This window comes from Talpa occidentalis, unplaced genomic scaffold (genome assembly GCF_014898055.3).
Source record: "Talpa occidentalis isolate TD23 unplaced genomic scaffold, MPIMG_talOcc4v2.1 talOcc4.3, whole genome shotgun sequence".
NCBI classification, from domain to species: Eukaryota; Metazoa; Chordata; class Mammalia; order Eulipotyphla; family Talpidae; genus Talpa; species Talpa occidentalis.
The window spans coordinates 148,012,073-148,030,851 of record NW_023603184.1 but is presented as its reverse complement, the minus strand read 5'-3'; the positions used below and the strand labels follow the sequence as shown (position 1 = coordinate 148,030,851).

At 48.1% G+C, this 18,779-nt stretch overlaps 1 protein-coding gene across 4 annotated transcripts in view; it reads right to left on the bottom strand.

Annotated features, from left to right (window-relative positions):
- The window catches only part of ATG16L1 (autophagy related 16 like 1), a 35,793-nt gene extending 29,851 nt beyond the window's left edge, over positions 1-5,942 (bottom strand). For 2 of the 4 annotated variants that reach the window (XM_037524244.1, XM_037524247.2), the window contains exons 1-2: positions 5,678-5,942; positions 2,419-2,512 (exon numbers count right to left, since the gene is read on the bottom strand). In XM_037524244.1, the coding sequence (XP_037380141.1) occupies positions 2,419-2,512; positions 5,678-5,792 (209 nt within the window). In that variant the 5' untranslated portion in view covers positions 5,793-5,942. The remainder of the gene's footprint in view (positions 1-2,418; positions 2,513-5,677) is intronic. The other 2 variants (XM_037524245.2, XM_037524246.2) reach the window with 1 other exon arrangement.
- Between the last annotated feature and the right edge of the window lie 12,837 nt (positions 5,943-18,779).

Sequence of the window (18,779 nt, the reverse complement as noted above, 5' to 3'; positions counted from 1 at the left end):
GACTGTACCCAGTGCATGTATAAACAAAACAAACAAACAAACCAGCAAACAAATAAATAAAGCATGCCTCTATTAAAAAAAAAAAAAAAAAATTTAAAAAAAAAAAAAAAAAAAAAAAAAAAAGAATGGCAGCTTTTATCTTGATTTTGCTCTTTCCCCTCAGACTTCTCTGGTTATTTCTGATCCTTTTCTGTGGGTCCCCACTGAAAGGTGCTTTAGATTTGTGGCAGGCTTTCGGGTCTTGCTCTGGGCCAACCCCGTCTGGGTGGATTTTTACCCACGAGGAGACGCATAACTTTGGGTACTTGATTTAGAAACTAGATTCGTCACCTTTCCTGTACTGCTTACTAATTATATTAAAGTTCCTTTTCATTAAAGTCTTGTATTGTGTTTTGTGTTGATGCGGCAGATGGGAGAACCTATTTAGAACAGGCAGGTTTGCGGGGTCTGGGGGGGCCCGTCTTCCTGCCCTGTAACAATAGCTTTCGGGTGAGGGTAGGGGTGAGGCAGCCAGTTCACAGGACCTTGAACAGCCCTGGACTGAAATAGGGGTTCTCAAGGTGAGAGGTTATCAGGGACACCTAATGGGCCTCTTCAAGTAGAGTACTGGGCCCTGCCCCAGTTTCTGAAACAACAGGCCTGGGGTGGGCCTTGCTGATGCCTCCTAACAGAGCTCCAGAGGCTGCATGCAGGAAGCACACTTAGCAAACCCGTGGACCAGCTATTCCAGGCTCAGGAGTTTAGCTTTCATCTATTTGGTGACAAGGGGATTGGCCCACTTTGAGAGGGGTCAGAAAACTGATGCAGTAAGAGTTTTGAAAATGTGGCGTATTCAGATTAATTAGGATGAAGTGGGCAGGCACCAAGCAGGTGCCCGTCTTCTGTGAAGACCTCATCCTACCAGCACCCCTTGACTTGGTCCCCCCACGGGAACCAGCTCCTTGAGTGACCTATTTATTCACCTGGGTCACCACACCTGGTCCGCGCTGCAGCCACACACCTCTGTGGGAACAACTCCTGGCCAAGGCAGGAAAGGGAGGAAGGGCAGACTGGAGGGAGGGGGTGGCAAGCAGAGGACAGATGCACCAACCACGTGGGTGGGGGAACCATAGGCCCTGGTGCCTGGCTTGAGGAAAACAGGGACACCGTGAAGAGAAGCCAAGTGGTCAGGAGAGGCCCAAGCCCACACAGGCGTCGGCAGGGAAGGCCCTCCCATTAAGGGACACCCAGACTCCCAGCGACACCTGGACGCATCGCCATACAGCCATCTCTAGCACCGCTCTCAGGGAACGAGTCTACAGGATCACGGTCACCAGCAGTCTAACCAGGAAGAAACAAAATATTTTAAGCTTTCCAAGGACTGAATTCAGATGAGAGAAATGAGGCGGCATGGCAACATCGCAACCACTATTGTAGCAGCTACAGGAGGCGGCCAGGGCTGCGGCCAGAGAGGCTCTGTCCAGTCCAGTCATTCGGGAGGGATGGAACCACCGCCCTGCCCTGGTCTGCCAGGTGAGGGACGTGATGGCGGGCAGTTACACAGCAGATGCAGGTCCACAGGGCAATAAATTCACCCACACCTAGAGTTTCTGGCTTTTTTTTTTAAAATACCTTACATTGACATCAACCTTGTTTTGAACAACTACTAAATGTTAACCAATATGCAAAAACACATGTAGAGTTTAGAGCAACCACGACTACTGTTCTCACACAGATCATCAAATTTCATACGCAAGCACGAACCGGCAAGAAAGCAATGAGACGCCAGCGGGATTCCATTTAAGCTGCTCTGATGAAGTCTGGCTTCAGATGTTTTTGGATCCTTACATTCAAAAATGAAAACACAGTTGACATGGATGGCCCAAGAAAACAAAAGCAGCCACATCGTAAACAATATACAAAATATATGCATATTTAATAAGGCAATACTTAACCTCCTTATTAAAGTATTTTTTTTTAAAGCGCTTGTTGCTAGTTTGATTTCACAATCTTCTAAGATACTGAAAGACAACGAACTAAAAAGAACCCTATATATTCGTATTGTGTAATAAAGCAAATTAGATTTATGGCCCAGTCAATCCTGTTATTAACCAGATCTATACAAATCTGCTCAAGAATGCTTGCCTGGTTACTGAGAAAAAATGAAGGCTGGGAGGCTGGGGGAGGAACTGGCCTGATGACAGACCTGAAGAAATCGCCAAGCTTATGGCCTAATAAATAAGCCTTCCAGGCAGGACAGCCCATCAGAAAATGATCTCCTTAGTTGCTTGGCTTCCCAAGTTCTCATTTGAAAGGTGCTGACAAAAACAGGCACAAAGCAGTGCCTGGGCTGCTTTTAAATTAGAGAAAGGACCACTGAAGCGAGTCAGATTTCAACTGAGGAGGAGATACGAATAATACAGGATGATTTCCAAATACCTGATTTCGTGCCTGTTGGGCAGGTCATGCTTTTCAGCTTGCAGCTTATGGGCCAACACAGAATGGAGGTCTGACTTTTCCAGCAACCTGTTATCTGTCCCCAAAAAACCCAAAGAAATGAAGTTACTTATTATGACCTGCAAACACTTTATCACTACTTAACATCTGAGAGAAAGACTGGGACGAAAGATGACTTTGCCTTTTACGAGGCACGAACCATAGCAATCACCCAAAATCCAGAAGCCACGCTCCTCAGATGCTTCTTGGCCTAAGCATGGGCAGCCCAGCCAAAGGAACCAGGGGAACACCCCTGAACCCCTCCTCCCCCCATGAAAGGCAGTCTACACTGCTTTCTACTCCCATAGTTACCTATTCTTTGCTAGGAGTTTAAAAAAAGAAAGAAAATATACCAAAACACAAGAAAAGTGAACTGCTACCCATCGCTAAGTAACTCATGAGAATTGTACCTTATTAAATTTGGAAAATTTAATTTTGACATCAGGGCACTAGGAGTATAAATACAAACGAGAGGGCAGGGCCTCAAGGAGCCCAGTGTCATGAGGTCAAGCATAAAAAGGAAGAGCCGGCAACCCTTTACTCTCGGGTCAGTTTCACAGGTGGAGATGGCAGGCAGTTCGGCAGAAGGATGGGCAGAGCGGTGCGCTAAGTGGCTAGAAATAAAAGTGGGACCCGACCCATGAAATTTAGACCTTTTCTTACTGGCAATGGTGAAAGAAGAGAACTTAAAAGTAGACCATGACATCAGATTTACTTATTAGCAAGAATTCAAAGATTATCTTGAGGTTTCTTGCTCAGGCACCTGGGAAGACGAGACCTGCTGTGTCAGAGAACACAGCAGCAGAGAAACTGCACCTTCTGATTATAATAAATGTGACAGGGATCAAGTGCAGAATTCAAGCTGGGGCTGAGAGGACACTTAGGAACAACAGGCACAGAGCAGTCAGCAAGCAGGGTGGGGGCACTAAGCAGAACAAGAACTCGACTGTCGCAAGCTGCAGAATAACTACATTTGGTAGGGTTTGTCCAAATCCTAGAAATCTGAGATGAGAACTGCTGTAGGACAGGATTCTGACTGGGTTTATTCTGACTATTCCCATCAGAATAGCTTATCTGTCCTCTGAGAATATCCAGTCCTATTTTTCCTTAATATATAAAAATGGAGGTCCAGGTTAGAACCAGAAACACGCCCTTCAACCATATTAATTCAGTAAGTTTGCTCAGCAGAAAAGGGAAGTGGTTCCTACCCCGTTGTCACTCTCCTCACTCCATACTATCAAAGGGCTCCTAAAACCTTCAAATTGTTACAGCAGGGCTGGGGGCCCCCAGGGAATTAGTGCCTGGGCTGAACAGAAGGCATTCAAGAGGGAAACCTTCCTTAAAGTCCTCTCAGGTAAGAGAAGGATGGAGATGGGGGAACGCTGCCCCCACATCCAAAGCCTCTTTCCTCCTTTCTCATCAGGCTCAGAGGGAGGGACTAAACAGGAAAATCTGGGTTGGTGGAGGGTCAGAGCATGACTGGCTGGAATGAGAAGTGGGAATGTCCCACTGTCAAATCAGACACGACCTCCCCAAATGTCACAGATGCCTCCTGCCCTCAGCTGTGTAACATCCTAGCCAGCCTTCTCCTCTAGGAGGAGCCATTCTCCTTCTGATTTTTCATCCATAGCCCCATGAAGATGTCCATTTTCAAAGTGCAGAAAAACACTCATGCACAATTACAGCACCATCTGTTTATAGATATTACACAGGTGGCTTTCAAAGCAATTATATGCACAGCATTGCTTGGGTGAAGCAGGCTGGGCAGGCTTCACCCCACTTTACAGATGCAGCAAAGCAGGCACAGAAAGCTAAGTGAAAAGGTGGGTAAGGGCTGGGGCCAGACAACACACCTTGACTTTCAGAGTGAAGTGGCTTTTAAAGAGTAAGTTTTCAACAGACACCCGGGACCCTGAATTTAGGTAATCTATGAGGGAATCACATTGAGTCAAGGGTTTCCTGGGCTTCTGACTTTCTGAAACAGCTCAGGTCTGCCAGAGCTTTCTTAGAAGAAATTAGCACAAGAGGCACCTCCTCCTGTTTTTTGCCCATCTATGTTCAAAGGATGAGCTCAGTGAAAGAAAAAACAAAAGGCTACTTTCTTGGGGGCCCAGTGAGAAAAGCAATGCAGAAATTAGGAGCCATCCAGCCTGTCTTCAAATTCAGGCTCTGCCATTTATAGGCTGTGCAACCCCAGAGAGGTTACTGAATCTCTCCAAACCTCAGTCTCTTCATATGTAAAAAGGCCAACAATAGGATCAGCTTTACAGGCCTTTCTAGAACATAAAGTGAAGTAACATATGCCAAACATTTACCACAAATTCAAACCTGACTGTTCGTTAAGATTTGGGGGACATCAGAAAAATAGCAATAGTTGTGTCCAACTCCTGTATGTTGTGATTTAGTCACGCTAGAGTGTGGCCTGGCATTTGTAATTTTTAAAAGACTACCCCCCCACCCCCAAGATGACTCTAATATCAAGGCAATTTTGGGCACCACTGATTCAGCGCGATCAGAATTCAGTAAAGGGCAATTATTACTTTGAATCTTATCAACTTAACCAGAGGATTCTGTCGGGCTTACTTCAGGGGTAGAGGGACTCTAGGGACCCCTAACTCCCCAAATACGTCACCAGTTACGGTCAACCTGGAGGGGGGCGGGTGGGGGGGGGGAAACGCTTATTATTAGGATGCACTCAAAGGTACATTTTTAATACTGACATTGCAGTACATAAGGGGGGGAGAGGGGAGACCTCCTTCAAAGTTAAAATTTCAGTAACAGTAAAGACTTCAGATGCCACACACGAATTAAAAAGTATGTTAAGACTCAAAATGTGTAACGAGGACCACCAAGGCAGAGACGAGGCAAGCGGCCTGCGGAATCGGGGCCAGACACTCATGGCCCGTAAGGCCGAGTTAGCGACGGGAGTGAGCGCTGAGGCAGCGCCCGTTTCACGGACACGACGGCGGAAACGGGATGCTCCGGCCCAGGCCCAGGTGAGCGCACGAGCCCCGGTGAGCAGCCGGAGTTCGCCGACACGCACTCGCCCGGGCCGCGCCACGAGCCAGAGGGCAGCCCCGCACCGCCCGCAGCCACACCCGAGGGCGCGGGGAGAGAGGTCAAGGTGTCGGGAGGCGCGGGCGGCGCCGGCGCCCGGCTCGGCTTCCCGCGGCCCCTCGGCTTCCCCCGGCCGCGCGCTCACACTGCAGGATGATCTCCTCGAACGCCTGTCTCTGCAGCCGGTCCCGCCGCCGCAGCTCCTCCGAGATGTGGCGCTTCCAGCGGGGGAAGTCGGCGGCGCGGAGGCCCGACGACATGGCCGCGCTGCCCCGGCGTCTCAGCGCCGCCGATCCGAGCGGGGGCCGGCGGCCACGGCCCGCAGCATGAGGCGACCAGCGGGCGCGCGGAGGCCGGCCGCCCGGAGCTCAGCGCGCACAGGCCGCCCCCGAAGCCATCCGGGACGGTCTTCCGGCCCCGGCCGGAAATGGCTCGGGCCGGGGCCGGAAGGCCCGCCTCCTCACCCGCCGGCTGACCCCGAACGCGCACACTAGCCGCGCCGGCTGATGACGACACCGGAGGCCGGAAGCGCCGCGCGGGGAGTGGCGACCGCTGGGAGGCGACCTGTGCGCGCCGGGGGACTGCCCGGGGCGGCCGGGAAGGCACCTGCTTGTGGTGTTCGCGCCGCATTCCCGGTTTTATCTTTTCTTTTTGGCGGTTTAGAGGACAAAATGGCGTCCACTTCGCGCACAGCGGAGCAACCGTGGATAAGTCACGGTCTCCCTAAGTCGGATGCCTGATCTGTAAAAGGGGGACCGGGGCCTCCCCAGTGGCGCCGCGGATGAGCGCTGGGCTGCGAAGCTGCCCGCTGCCTCTGCAGCGCCGGTTCGATCCCCGGCTGCTCCCCGGCCACCGGAGGAGGGTCCCACATGGCGCGCAGACCTCTCCTGCCGCCCGCTGCTCCCTTCAGCAGTGAACTACGGTCCTTCTGCCTGCTCTGCTCCCCGCTCTGGCTCTGGTGAATTCTCTCACCCTCCCGCGCTTCTGACTGTACCCCTGTGCTTCTATGTACAAACAAACAAACAAACAAATAAATATATCTTAATAAAAATAAGTTAAGCCCACAATTTAAAAAAAAAAAATGAAGCTTTCGTTGCAAACGACAGTAAACACCCTGGAGAGTGTAAGCAGATTGGAGCCTTGGGTCTAGAGTATGTACACACACAGATTTATGCTAAGCAAGCAAATATTGCTTAATTGAGGGGGCAGGGGTTCACGGATGGGGTCTTGAATGGGTTTTGACCAGTTTTGTTTAACAAAACCACTGGGCCATAGCACCCCCTTTAGTTAAGTAAGATGGAGAAGTTGTACAATCACTGGTGCCCAGGGGGAGCTAAAGGGTCCAAACTAATAGGGTCTGAGTCAGCTGCAGTGTGCACAGGTGGTTTTCAGAGTTCTTGGATAGGGGAAACGACCATCTCCTGTGCTCTATTCCTATTCTACCTCAGAGGCATATTAGAAAGCCTTTTCTCTCCTCTGGAGCCCTGGGGGTAGGACAATCAGACTTTTAGAACTGTCATTAAAGAGATTGTGTTGGGAGTTCTGAGTGACCTGAATGTGTGGAAGGGGCCTGTGGAGATCAAAAATTGAAGTGACTTCTTCACTGAAGAAAATAAAGAAGCAGATTCTGAAAGTTACCAGGAATGTCTTCAGATGTGAACAAGGGTATTAACCTCAAAAGATAAACCATAGCGTCAAATCTTGACAATTGAGTATGCTAATTTTCCAGACAACATTGTGATTTAAATGTGTTCACAGGGCCTCCCTGGTGGCACAGGGGATTAGGATGCAGCCTATGAAGCTGTCTGCAGCCACTGCAGCATGAGTACGATCCCTGGTCAGGGAGCTACCCACATGGGGCAGCAGACCTCTCCTGTCTTGCCTGCTGCTCCCCTCAGCAGTATATTTCAGTAGATCTGCCTGTTCTGCTCCCCACTCTGTCTCTGGTGAATTCTCTCACCCCCCCCCAACCTCTGATCTGTACCCCAGTTCTTGTATGCGTAAATAAATCTTTAAAAAAAAAGAAAGAAATGTGTTCACAAATGTGTAGAGCCAGCAATTCCCCTCCTCACAGCACTGAACTGTGCAAGTTGAAAACAATCTATTTCCAGCAATAGAAGGTTAAATTGTTGTATTTTATTGTCAAAAAAAAAAAACAATAAAAGCAGTATATGGTATTAATCAGATCTATGAGAATGAAAAGTCTCCCTGGCTCCTCTATGCAGTATTTGTTGAGGAATCGTGGAATATAATTTCTAGACTGAGGATACCCAGCTGTGCTAGGTCGGCCTCGCTAGCCCAGCAGCTTTATGGAGCACACGCTGCAGCGGCGTTGGGGGTTCTTACTCGCTTCTACTCCCACTGTCTCCTTCCACTGCAGAGCTTTGATTTTCTGCGCTGTTGGGCATATTCTCTGGCCCTGACTGCTCTGAGTTAGTTCCTTTGAGTCAATTCTCATCTCGTTGTCAGCTCCTCACAACCTGCAGATGACAGACCTTCACCACTAGGTTCCCTCTAACAAGTCCATTTGTGTCATTACCTGATAAAAGTGCATCTCCCTCCTGCAGGACTATAAACAAGAGCTATGTCTGGTTTTTTTTTTTTTTTAAGAGGCATGTATTATTTATTTATTTGTTTGTTTGTTTATACAAGCACTGGGTACAGTGAGAAGCGCGGGAGGGTGAGAGAATTCACCAGAGCCAGAGCGGGGAGCAGAGCAGGCAGAAGGACCGAGGTACACTGCTGAGGGGAGCAGCGGGCGGCAGGAGAGGTCTGTGCGCCATGTGGGACCCTCCTCCGGAGGCCGGGGAGCAGCCAGGGATTGAACCAGTGCTGCAGAGGCTGCAGGCGGCTTCGCAACCCAGCGCTCAACCCCTGCGCCACCGGGGAGGCCCCCCCACTATATCTGTTTTTTGCTCATCATTAGATCTTCAACAAAAGCGCAGACTTTCATATATCAGGTGCTCTGTAAATATTTAACAAACTGTGTGAAAATACTAATAGTATTATCTCTGGCAGTGCCTTTGCGTTTTTTTAAAAATGTATTTTCTATATCTTGCACTTTCTAGTTATTGCATGTACTATCTGTGCAAGAAAAAGCTATAGATATGAACATGTGTTCACTGATAAATCCATTTATACAGTAGGGTGGCAGGCTTGGAGGGAAGTAACTAGTAAGCACAATCACTTCCGCAGTGCTTGGGCCGTGTGTGCCTCTTCCCCATATTTCATTTATTGCAACTCTTTTAAACCTCAGTGGTGTAATTGTTAGCTACTGTTCGCATCTTCAGTCCCAAGTCCACTTTTCTTTCCCGCTACTAATATCCTGGGCCTGGGTGGCCACGTTTCCACCACATGACTGGACCTATCTGGTCACTTTCTCTTTGGACCAGCAATGGACACTGACTGAAGCTGGGCCAAATTCCTCTTCCGGGGGCTGGAGCGTAGGGGGCTGGAACTCAGGATCTGAGCAGCCACGTGAAGCCAAGGCATAGTCAAGGAGACCAGGATTGCAGACGAGCCGTCTGTGCTCGGGAGCAGGAATAGGTGGGCCCAGGAAATTCCCTGGGAAAGACCAGGCGCAGGGAGGTGTCTCCCTGCGTCCCACAGCCCCATGCCACCCCTGGGGCTCTGCATCAGTTCTCCAAGGCAGCAGTGCTCCCTCTCTTTTTTACTAGTTTCTCTTCCTTGAAAGCAGAGAGCCTCGACTGAAATGGAAATGGAGAATTTCATAGCAGGAAAGCCCCTAGACATGATTTTATGACAGAGACCTAAAGAGGGGCTTCCTGCTCTGTCCTGCCTGCCTTAGTCAAGAACAGAAAAATGCTGTGTGTCTTGGGAAAAGCACCGAGAGCTGGTCTGGGTCCGAGGTTGGGAGTGGGTGTGGCACCCACTGGAGATAACAGACTTGGTGGTGGGTGTGTCTCTCCTTGCATGCTGAGACCCTGGGTGAGTGGCAAGCAGCCTCACTCAACAATGCTCTGCTTGCTCCTGAGCAGTGACCAGGGAAGATGAGGAAACCCCTCTGCTGATCATCACAAAGACCCTGCACAACCACCTTTTTTTTGAAGACCAGACTGCCCCTAAAACTGGCTTCTGCCTCCCTTCCACCTCCAACCTATCCTGCACCCCAACACCTGTCTTGATGCAGGGACCGTGAGCATTTCTTCCATGAATTGCTCGCGCAAGAATCCGTCTCAGGCTCTGCTTCTTAGGAACTGGGCCGAAGGCAGTCCCGGGGCCAGAGCTTGCGGTTATGTCCACAGAACAGTGGGGATGGCCAAAGCACACTGCCCAGGAAGAGAACATGAGCCAGAGATGCCATGGAACTGCCCTCAACAGCCACAGGGCCTAAGCCTTCTAGATACACCAGCTGCTTCTCCACAAAGGGTAGGAAGTAGCTTCTCAGACAGAACTTGCTGTCCTAGGTTAGGGAAGGCGCCCACTGCTGCTTTCCATGGCTGCTTTACTGGGAAATAATGGAATCCATCTGCTATGGACCGCCCCTCCCCTCCCACCAAATTCATAGGTTGAATCCCTACCCCCCAGGGAAGTGAATCTGGAGACAGGGATTTTAGGAGGTAGTTCTGGTTAAATGAAGTCATGAGGGCAGGACCCTAACCCTACTGGATTTTTTGCCCGATAAGAAGAGAACCAGTCTCTCCCCGCCCCCCTGTTCTTCCTCCTCCCCACTCCATAATAGGACACAGTAAGCAGAAGGACATAAGTCTACCAGGACTTGGACCTTTCAAACCATGGTGTCCTGGGCCATTGAGGCGGGATGAGAATCGGGGCATATCAGGTCTCCTGCTTTTCCATTTTCACACCTAACCATAAGGTGGAAGCATTGTGAAAGGTCTGAAGACGGAGACAGGGAGACTTTTCTTAAAATTTTAATTATCTCCTGTGTAGCTGCTATTCTTTGAATACAGAGTAATCTCTTGTGGAGAACATGAATTCCAAGAGGTAACAGCTCCTGGCAAGACAAACTCCTCTTGACAAAGGGTTGGAAAGGATGGGTCTGGAGAAGGAGGCATGGCCCAGAGACCCGGGGTCTCCATGTTCTTGTGTGACCTCTGCCAAGAGCCCCCCGGAACCTTGAAATAACAAAATTTCAGTGCAGTTAATTTTAAAGATCTAATTGGCCTTATTAAACAGTGTTTGAATCGGCAGCAGCTCATCTAGCAAGTGGAAAGGGACTCCAAAAAGCTGTAGAAAATGAAAGGTGTTTGCAGGAAGAGGGTAGGATGAAGGCAAAGCAATGATTTCAGGCTCAGGCACCTTCCTGTGGGTAATGAGCAAAGTCTTGAGACGCGTTATCACATCTTCCTTTGGGGACTGGGAAAGACGACCTCGTTGGTGCTGACCAGAACATTCCACACTGACTACTTAGGACAACATCTCTGGGGGAGGCTGAAACGGCGTGGGCTTGAAATTGCAGTTGGGTTAGGTGTTAAGTCTTGGGGGGCTTAACATAAAGGCCTCCATTTGGGACTTATTTTCTTTTGATCATTTTCTTTTCCTCTATAAAATAAGCATGAGGGCCTCCCTGGTGGCTCAAGGGGTTAAGCACAGCACTGTGAAGCTATCTGCAGCCTCTGTAGCATGAGTTCGATCCCTGGCCAGCCAGGGAGCTACCCACATGGTGAAACAGACCTCTCCTGTCTCGCCCGCTGTTCTCCTCAACAGTGTATTTCTGTTAGTGTCAGTCTGCCTGTTCTGCTCCCTACTCTGTCTCTGGTGAATCCTCTCACACTCCCCCCTCCCCAACACCTCTGGCCTCTGGCCCATACCCACTTCTTGTATGCATAAATAAATCTTTTTAAAAAATAAACCTTTTGTTAACCTTTAAAAAATATTAAAAAATAAAAGTAAAAAAATTTTTAAAAGGAACCTAAAAAAAAAAAAAAAAAGCATGAAACCCACCTAATGGAAGAGAACAAAGATGAGAGTGTATTTTTATTTGACCCAACAGCATCCGGCCTTAGAACTTCTCAGCACAGTCCTTGAGATGGGTAACCTGTTGGACTTGTTTATGCTTAGGTTGCTGTGCAGTCAAGAGAAGTTCATGAGCTGGACCAATCTTGCTTAGTCCTGGATCTACACCTGCCTGCAGGTCAGTGCTGAGAAGGCTGCTGGGTGGGAGTCTGCTCACAGGTGAGGGAATGGGCATGTCCCTGAAACAGAGTCTCAACGAGAGCCAGACAAAGAGTTTATTGGATCATCAAAGCGAGAACTTGAACTCGGGAAGCAGTCCCGACTGCGCTTACTCTGTGAGCGCTGTTCCAAAAATCATAAGTTTCAGTTCAATTGATAGACCTCATTACAGAGTCTCGTATGTGCAGAAGAGAAAGGAACAGTGAAACACTGTGTTAAAAAAGAAAGACAATTATTCTTGACAGGGTGCTTTCTAGTTCCATCTATAAGTTCAGTTCTTTTGATTGCCGACATGCTCTTGACCTAAAGAAATGTTCAGATGCACTCTGCGTAGAGGAGGGCAAATGCTGGGGTTTAGTGATTCTCCTGACTTCTCAAGAATGCCCTGAGAGGCTGGAGGCCCATTATTCAAATCTTCTTTGTCTGGCTCCATGCTCGGTAGGGAGGGTTGAAAGTCAGGAGGCTCCTGCGTGCCTGTTGCATTGAGCAGGACAGAGCCAGCTCTGACGTGAAGCCCCTGTGGATGTCTTTGTTTCCTCACTTGCTGGACTGGGGCAGGAGTGACCCAGAATGTTCACAGTATGTTCCCAGGCAGGTGTCAATGAGCGAGCAGGGGCACTTCCAAGAAAATGGACGCGTCTCCCACTAGCTGGATCAGCATCCCCTGGGTCTCATCTCTCCCCTAGAGCTACTAAATCAGATTCTTTGTGGGTAACCCCAGAGCCTGCAAGTCTACACAATTCCTTGGGTGATTCTATGTGCATGAGGATTGAGAAGCACAGCTCTAGTGGCATTAGATCTAATTTTATAGTCACTAACAGGTTGCTGTAGATTTTGTATCTAAGTTATAAGTAAATGTTTTGAAAGACTTGCTTAGAACAGCTTGCAGTTCAAACTCATTCCTCATAATAAGCAGTATTTGTAGACTATTGACCAAAAAAAAAAAAAAAAAAAAACTGGAAGCTTGTTATATGTCATCTAGGATTAGTAATTACATTATGCAAAATATTTCTCATGTTAGTCGCGTACTGTCATGTCCAAGTAGGGTGATTTAAGAGAAACAATTGGAAACTTTTTACATGTGTTCCCTGAAAGTCAATTAAGGAAAAGATTAGGGAAGAGCACGCGGTAGCTGGAATCTGGGCACCGGCCAGCCTGTTGCACTATGAGGTCTGATTTTCATTTCCCTGCTTGAGGGATCGATTTGCTGTTTGCTTTGGATACAGCCAATTAAATGGCAACAAAATGTATTTTGTAATGAGGCAGCAGAGGCGCACTTAAATTTAGCATCCTGACTTCATTAACAATTTGTCTTCCAGCACACAGAACACACTGTAAAACAGAAATCACAGAATGACATAGAACAACCCTCTGTCATCTGGGAGTCTATATTTAGAATCGTTTCTAAATGGTTCTGCACCACTGGAACTGTGGGAAAGATTTTCCTTTTCATTATGCTACAAATGAACCAGAACCAAAAATGTAAAACAGCCAACTTTAATATTTCTCGTTCACACCATCTTGTTGAATGGTCTGATGCCAACGGTGAGGGAGAATGGGCAAAAACCCTGGGCTCCATATGCCGAGGGATGAATAATAATTTCCTGAGTGGAAACAAGGAAGGAGCAAGTCTCAAGAACATGAAATCCACTCCCGACAGCCCCTCAGGTGGCTCCCAGCATCACCTGGGGCCACCGGGGTGCTGTCTCCATCGGTCCTTGAAGGTGGGACTCCCGGAGCCCAGCCATCTTGAGAAAGCCTCTTCCCAGAAGTTTCCTATAGAAACAGTGCTCACCACACACCCTGCTTCTTGATTTCACTTGTCACTTCAACCTCCAAGTGTATCTTTTTTTTTTTTTAAAGATTTATTTATTTATTTATACAAGTACTGGGTACAGTGAGAAGCGCGGGAGGGTGAGAGAATTCACCAGAGCCAGAGCGGGGAGCAGAGCAGGCAGAAGGACCGAAGGACACTGCTGAGGGGAGCAGCGGGCGGCAGGAGAGGTCTGTGCGCCATGGGGGACCCTCCTCCGGTGGCCGGGGAGCAGCTGGGGATGGAACCGGCACTGCAGAGGCCGCGGGCAGCTTCGCAACCCAGCGCTCAACCGCTGCGCCACCGGGGAGGCCCTCCAAGTGTATCTATTACCCTATTTTACAAGCGGCACTCTGAGAAGGTAACCAGTCTCAACTCATGAATATTGGGTGACACTGGGATTTGGGCCTTGCTGTACCCCGCCTCAGCCCCCCACTTCATTATATTACTTTGCCTCCTTTGAGTGGGAATGGTGTGTCCAGATCTTTGAAGAACGTTTTCCTGCATGTCTCGGCACTGGCATTGGAGTGACTGGGATGCTGTGGAAATTCAGACTCCTGGGCACAGCCCAGCCGGGGTGTAGGGCAAATAAAAAGTATCAGGCTTTTCTGCCCTCCCGCCATTAGGATAGATGATGGATCCCTGAGGTCCTGAATGCATGCCTGATGGCGGGCACCTGGGGTGGGGTGTGGGCATGCATAAGTGGGTACACCTGGGCTGAGAGACTGCGCTAATAAGGGCGGCATCACAGGGATGCCAGAAGAACCACAAGAAGAGCAGAGAGGCAGAGACCACCAGAGGACGTTGGAGAGCCCAGATAGAGTGAAGACTTGCTGGGGGCTGGGACGCCTGCCAGCCTCCTGGCCCCCCAGTACCTCCTGCTGCGTACCCGGTAAATCCCAATAAAAGCCTGAAAAGTCACCGAGGGCTCCAGGACTCTCTAGGACACCTCCTTTACCCCGTCTGCTCGGGTCATAGAGATCCTGCTCCGTGTCCTCCTGCCATTACACGGGGCAACCCCTCCTTCCGAAGGGCCCAGGAATCTGCACCCTTACATGTTCCTCGGGGGACTGCAACACCTAGCAAAATCACAGTATCAGTCTTTTGAGGAATCCAGAGCAGCATGAGCCATATTAGCGGCCCATAATGCTTTTGCTGACTGTTGGGGAGAGCGGCCCGAGAAACCAAAGCAAAACTTCCACTTACTCTGGCATCTGCAGCGTGTGCCAAAAGCCCAGCCTGGCTTCCACCTGGTGCTCAGTGTCATTTCGAGCCTACTGCTTTGTGATCAGGTGGTATTTACTTGAGGAATCAAATCCTCCTATTAACATAAGCAAAACATAATTAGAAAAATCTGTTATAAAAACCATGCTGCCTTCTCAGCCAAATATAAATTACTTGGGAGTAAGTCTTGCCAGGAATCCCACTTTGTGAGCTCAGTAATTAAGAATGACTATCGGGGCCTCCCCTGGTGGCGCAGCGGTTGAGTGCTGGGCTGCGAGGCTGCCCGCAGCCCCCGCAGCGCCGGTTTGTTCCCTGGCTGCCAGCGAGGGTCCCACAAAAAAAAAAAAAAAAAAAAAAAAACGACTATCAGGCCCATTGCTGTCAATGTCAGGGTTTCTTTCTTTTTTTAAAGATTTATTTTTATCTATGCATACAAGAACTGGGGTGCAGGCCAGAGGTACAGGAGTGAGAGGACTCCCCAGAGACAAAGTAGGGAGCAGAACAGATGGACCCACTGAAATCCACTACTGAGGGGAGCAGTGGGGAGACAGGAGAGGTCTGCTGTGCCATGTGGGTAGCTCCCTGGCCAGGGATTGAACTCAGGCTGCAGCGGCTAGCGATAGCTTGATAGCACTGAGACTTTAACCCCTGAGCTGCCAGGGAGGCCCAAGTCAAAGTTTCTTAATCGACCTGTTTGTCCCTGGCCCCCTGCTCCCAACATCTTTTACTCCCCTTGTATGTGGGGTTTGAGAATTGCCATCAAAAGATGCCCTTACTCATTTTTGTACCAAGTTGGGCTGGTTTTTCTCCATTTGCCCACTGTCCTCGCCACCTACTCCCTGCCCTCTCCACGTGTTCTGTGCCTGGGGGTTGACCCCTATAGCAGAACACCCACCTGGACTGTCTCCCTCTCTGGTCACTGGTTGGGTTCGGCCAAAAGGAAGAAGTAGTGTGAAGTAAAAGGGCAAATTTGAACATCTTTAACCCGCCCCTTCCTGCCTCCTTCCTGTTCTTGGTTCCTTTTATGGCTGCAGCTTCCTGCAGGCTTCCCTCTCCCTGGGTTCCAGCTCTCCCTGCCTTGGGTCTCAGCACGCCCTTCCCATGTGAGGGGCCCTCTTCCTGCTGTGGCTAGTCCCTAGGGGCCTCATTATCCTTTGCAGGTTGCCCCTACTTACCTGCAGTCTCTCCACGGAGGTCTCTCCCCAGGAAGCCGGATTTCCTAGGCATCCAGGCGCATCTGTCTAAATTCACGGGATGTACTGACAAAAATGTCCAGTCTCGCCAGACTGCTAGGTTCCTCTGCAAATACAATTACTGAGTTAAAAATGATGGGGTTTGTTTTCCAATGCAGACGTGTGTGTGTGTGTGTGTGTGTGTGTGTTTACACATGGAAGATATAAAAGAATCGAACAACCTGCCCCTCCCACTTTCCTCCAGAGGAAAGCCTGGGCTCCCTGGAAGGAATTGAGAGAATGGACTGTGGGGGAAGGGAGAATGTGATTGCTTAATTTTTTTTTAATGACAAGTATAGCATTTTAATTGAAAACAGTTTTCTTGGGCCTCCCTGGTGGCACAAGGGGTTAAGCACCGCACTATGAAGCAATCCGCAGTCTCTGCAGCACGAGTTCCATCCCTGGCCGGCCAGGGAGATACCCACATGGCGCAGCAGACCTCTCCTGACTTGCCCGCTGCTCCCCTCAGCAGTGTGTTTCAGTCAGTCTGCCTGTTCTGTTCCCCACTGTCTTTGGTGGATCCTTTCACTCCCCTTCCCTGCATCTCTGGCCTGTGCCCCAGATTTGTATGCATAAATAAATAAATCTTAACCAAAAAAGAAAATAGTTTCTTTCATAATTTTGATAATTTTGATAATTTGATAATTTTGATAATTTCTTTCATAATTTTGAGGGCATTATTTTATTATCTTCTACCTGTTGAAAAGTTTGAAACTGATATTTAAACATTTTTTTACATGAGATTTTTATTCTACAAAAACTTGCAGAATCTTTGTATCCATAAATTTAACATTTCGTGATACATGTGTGTTTTTAGGTCATTCAGTATGTCAGGTACATGTTTCTTTAAGAAAAATGACACAGGGCCTGCCGGTTGGATCCCTGGCTGCCGTGCAAGGGTCCCACATGGCGCGCAGACCTCTCCTGCCGCCCCGCTGCTCCCCTCAGCAGTGTACTTCGGTCCTTCTGCCTGCTCTGCTCCCCGCTCTGGCTCTGGTGAATCCTCTCACCCTCCCGCGCTTCTGACTGTACCCAGTGCATGTATAAATAAATAAATAAATAAATCTGTAAAAAAAAGAAAGGGCCTCCCCTGGTGGCGCAGCGGTTGAGCGCTGGGCTGCGAAGCTGCCTGCAGCCTCTGCAGCGCTGGTTCAATCCCCGGCCACTGGCGAGGGTCCCACATGGCGCGCAGACCTCTCCTGCCACACCCGCTGCTCCCCTCAGCAGTGTATTTCGTCAGTCTGCCTGTTCTGTTCCCTGCTCCAGCTCCTGTGAATTCTCTCACCCTCCCGCACTTCTGACTGTACCCAGTGCTTGTATAAATAAATAAATAAATCTTTTTAAAAAAATTAAAAAAAAAAGAAAGAAAAATAACACAAACTTTACTGAATGCATACAACAAATGCAAACATGAAAAGTTTCGTGAATTTTGATAGTGTGTAGAAGACTAAGCCTTTGAATCTTTTAGTTCTGGGATAGTTTCTTGAATTATTTCTTTGATAATTTTTCTCCCTGCTGTTGTCTTTGTTCTTTCTGTCTGGGATTTATATTATTTGAATGTTGCATATCCTGGAATGATCTTCTAATTTTCTTTTCTCTCAGTCAGGAAAAAGAGTATTGAGTGTCCTATTTAGTTTATTTTTCTGGATTATCTGATTCTAGAAAGGATCTTGACCTTTCATTGTCTTTCATCTATGTTACCCCTCTGTAAGGACCTGAGAGTAATGCAAACCATTTTTTTCCAGAGATACAAATTATATCCTCCTTTTCCCCAAGATGTTTTGGGTCTATTAACACATTCATGTGTGATTTCCTGTGACTATTTCTGTGTATGCGCTTTAATTTTTCCATTAAAACATCCTAATGGTTCCTCATTAATATATAAGTTAGCAAAGCCTTTGACATGTGGTCATTTTAATATCCTAGTATTTTTACATGTCTTAGTTTCTATCTTTTCACTCTTACTGGGGTATTCCCTTACTTTATATTCTAGCTCTTCTATTGATTTTCTTACGTCTGTTTCCATATATGTTTTTAAAGATTTATTTATTTTTATACAAAAACTGGGGTACAGGCCAGATGCGCAGGAGAGTGAGAGGATTCCCCAGAGACAGAGCAGGGAACAGAACAGGCAGACTGACGAAATACACTGCTGAGGGGAGCAGCAGGTGAGACAGGAGAGGTCTGCCGCCCCATGTGGGATTCTCGCTGGCTGGCTGGGATCGAACCCGCGCTGCAGAGGCTGTGGACAACTTCACGGTGTGGCGCTCAGCTGCCTGCGCCACCAGGGAGGCCCTCTGTTTCCATATTTTTAATTTTTAAAAGCTCTCTTTGTTTTTTGAATAGCTTAAAAAAAAACCCTTTCTTCTTGTTTCTTGGATACAAAATGTTATTTTTCTGAGGCTATAAATGATACTTGTGTTGTTTTTTTTTTTTTTTTTTGCATTGAAATCTCTGCTTTTTAAAATTTTTTATTTTATACATTTTTTACATCATTTTCCATTTTTGCACAATGTGTGCCTCTTCATCTTGGTTATAGTCTCCATACAATTCCCACCCGCCTTGTTTTGCTCCTACCCCCTCCTCTCCCCCTGTAGTGTGTCTCTGGTTTATAGTTGCTTGTTGATTTTGATTTTTACTTTGTTATAAATAGGTTTTTTCCTGGTCCCTTATTTAGGTTTTCTAAATTCCTGCTATGAGTGAGACCATCCAGTATTTTTCTTTTTCTTTCTGGCTTATTTCGCTGAGCATGATCTCTTCCAGCTCCATCCATGTTGCTGCAAATTGCATGAGTTTATCTTTGTTGATTGCTGAGTGATATT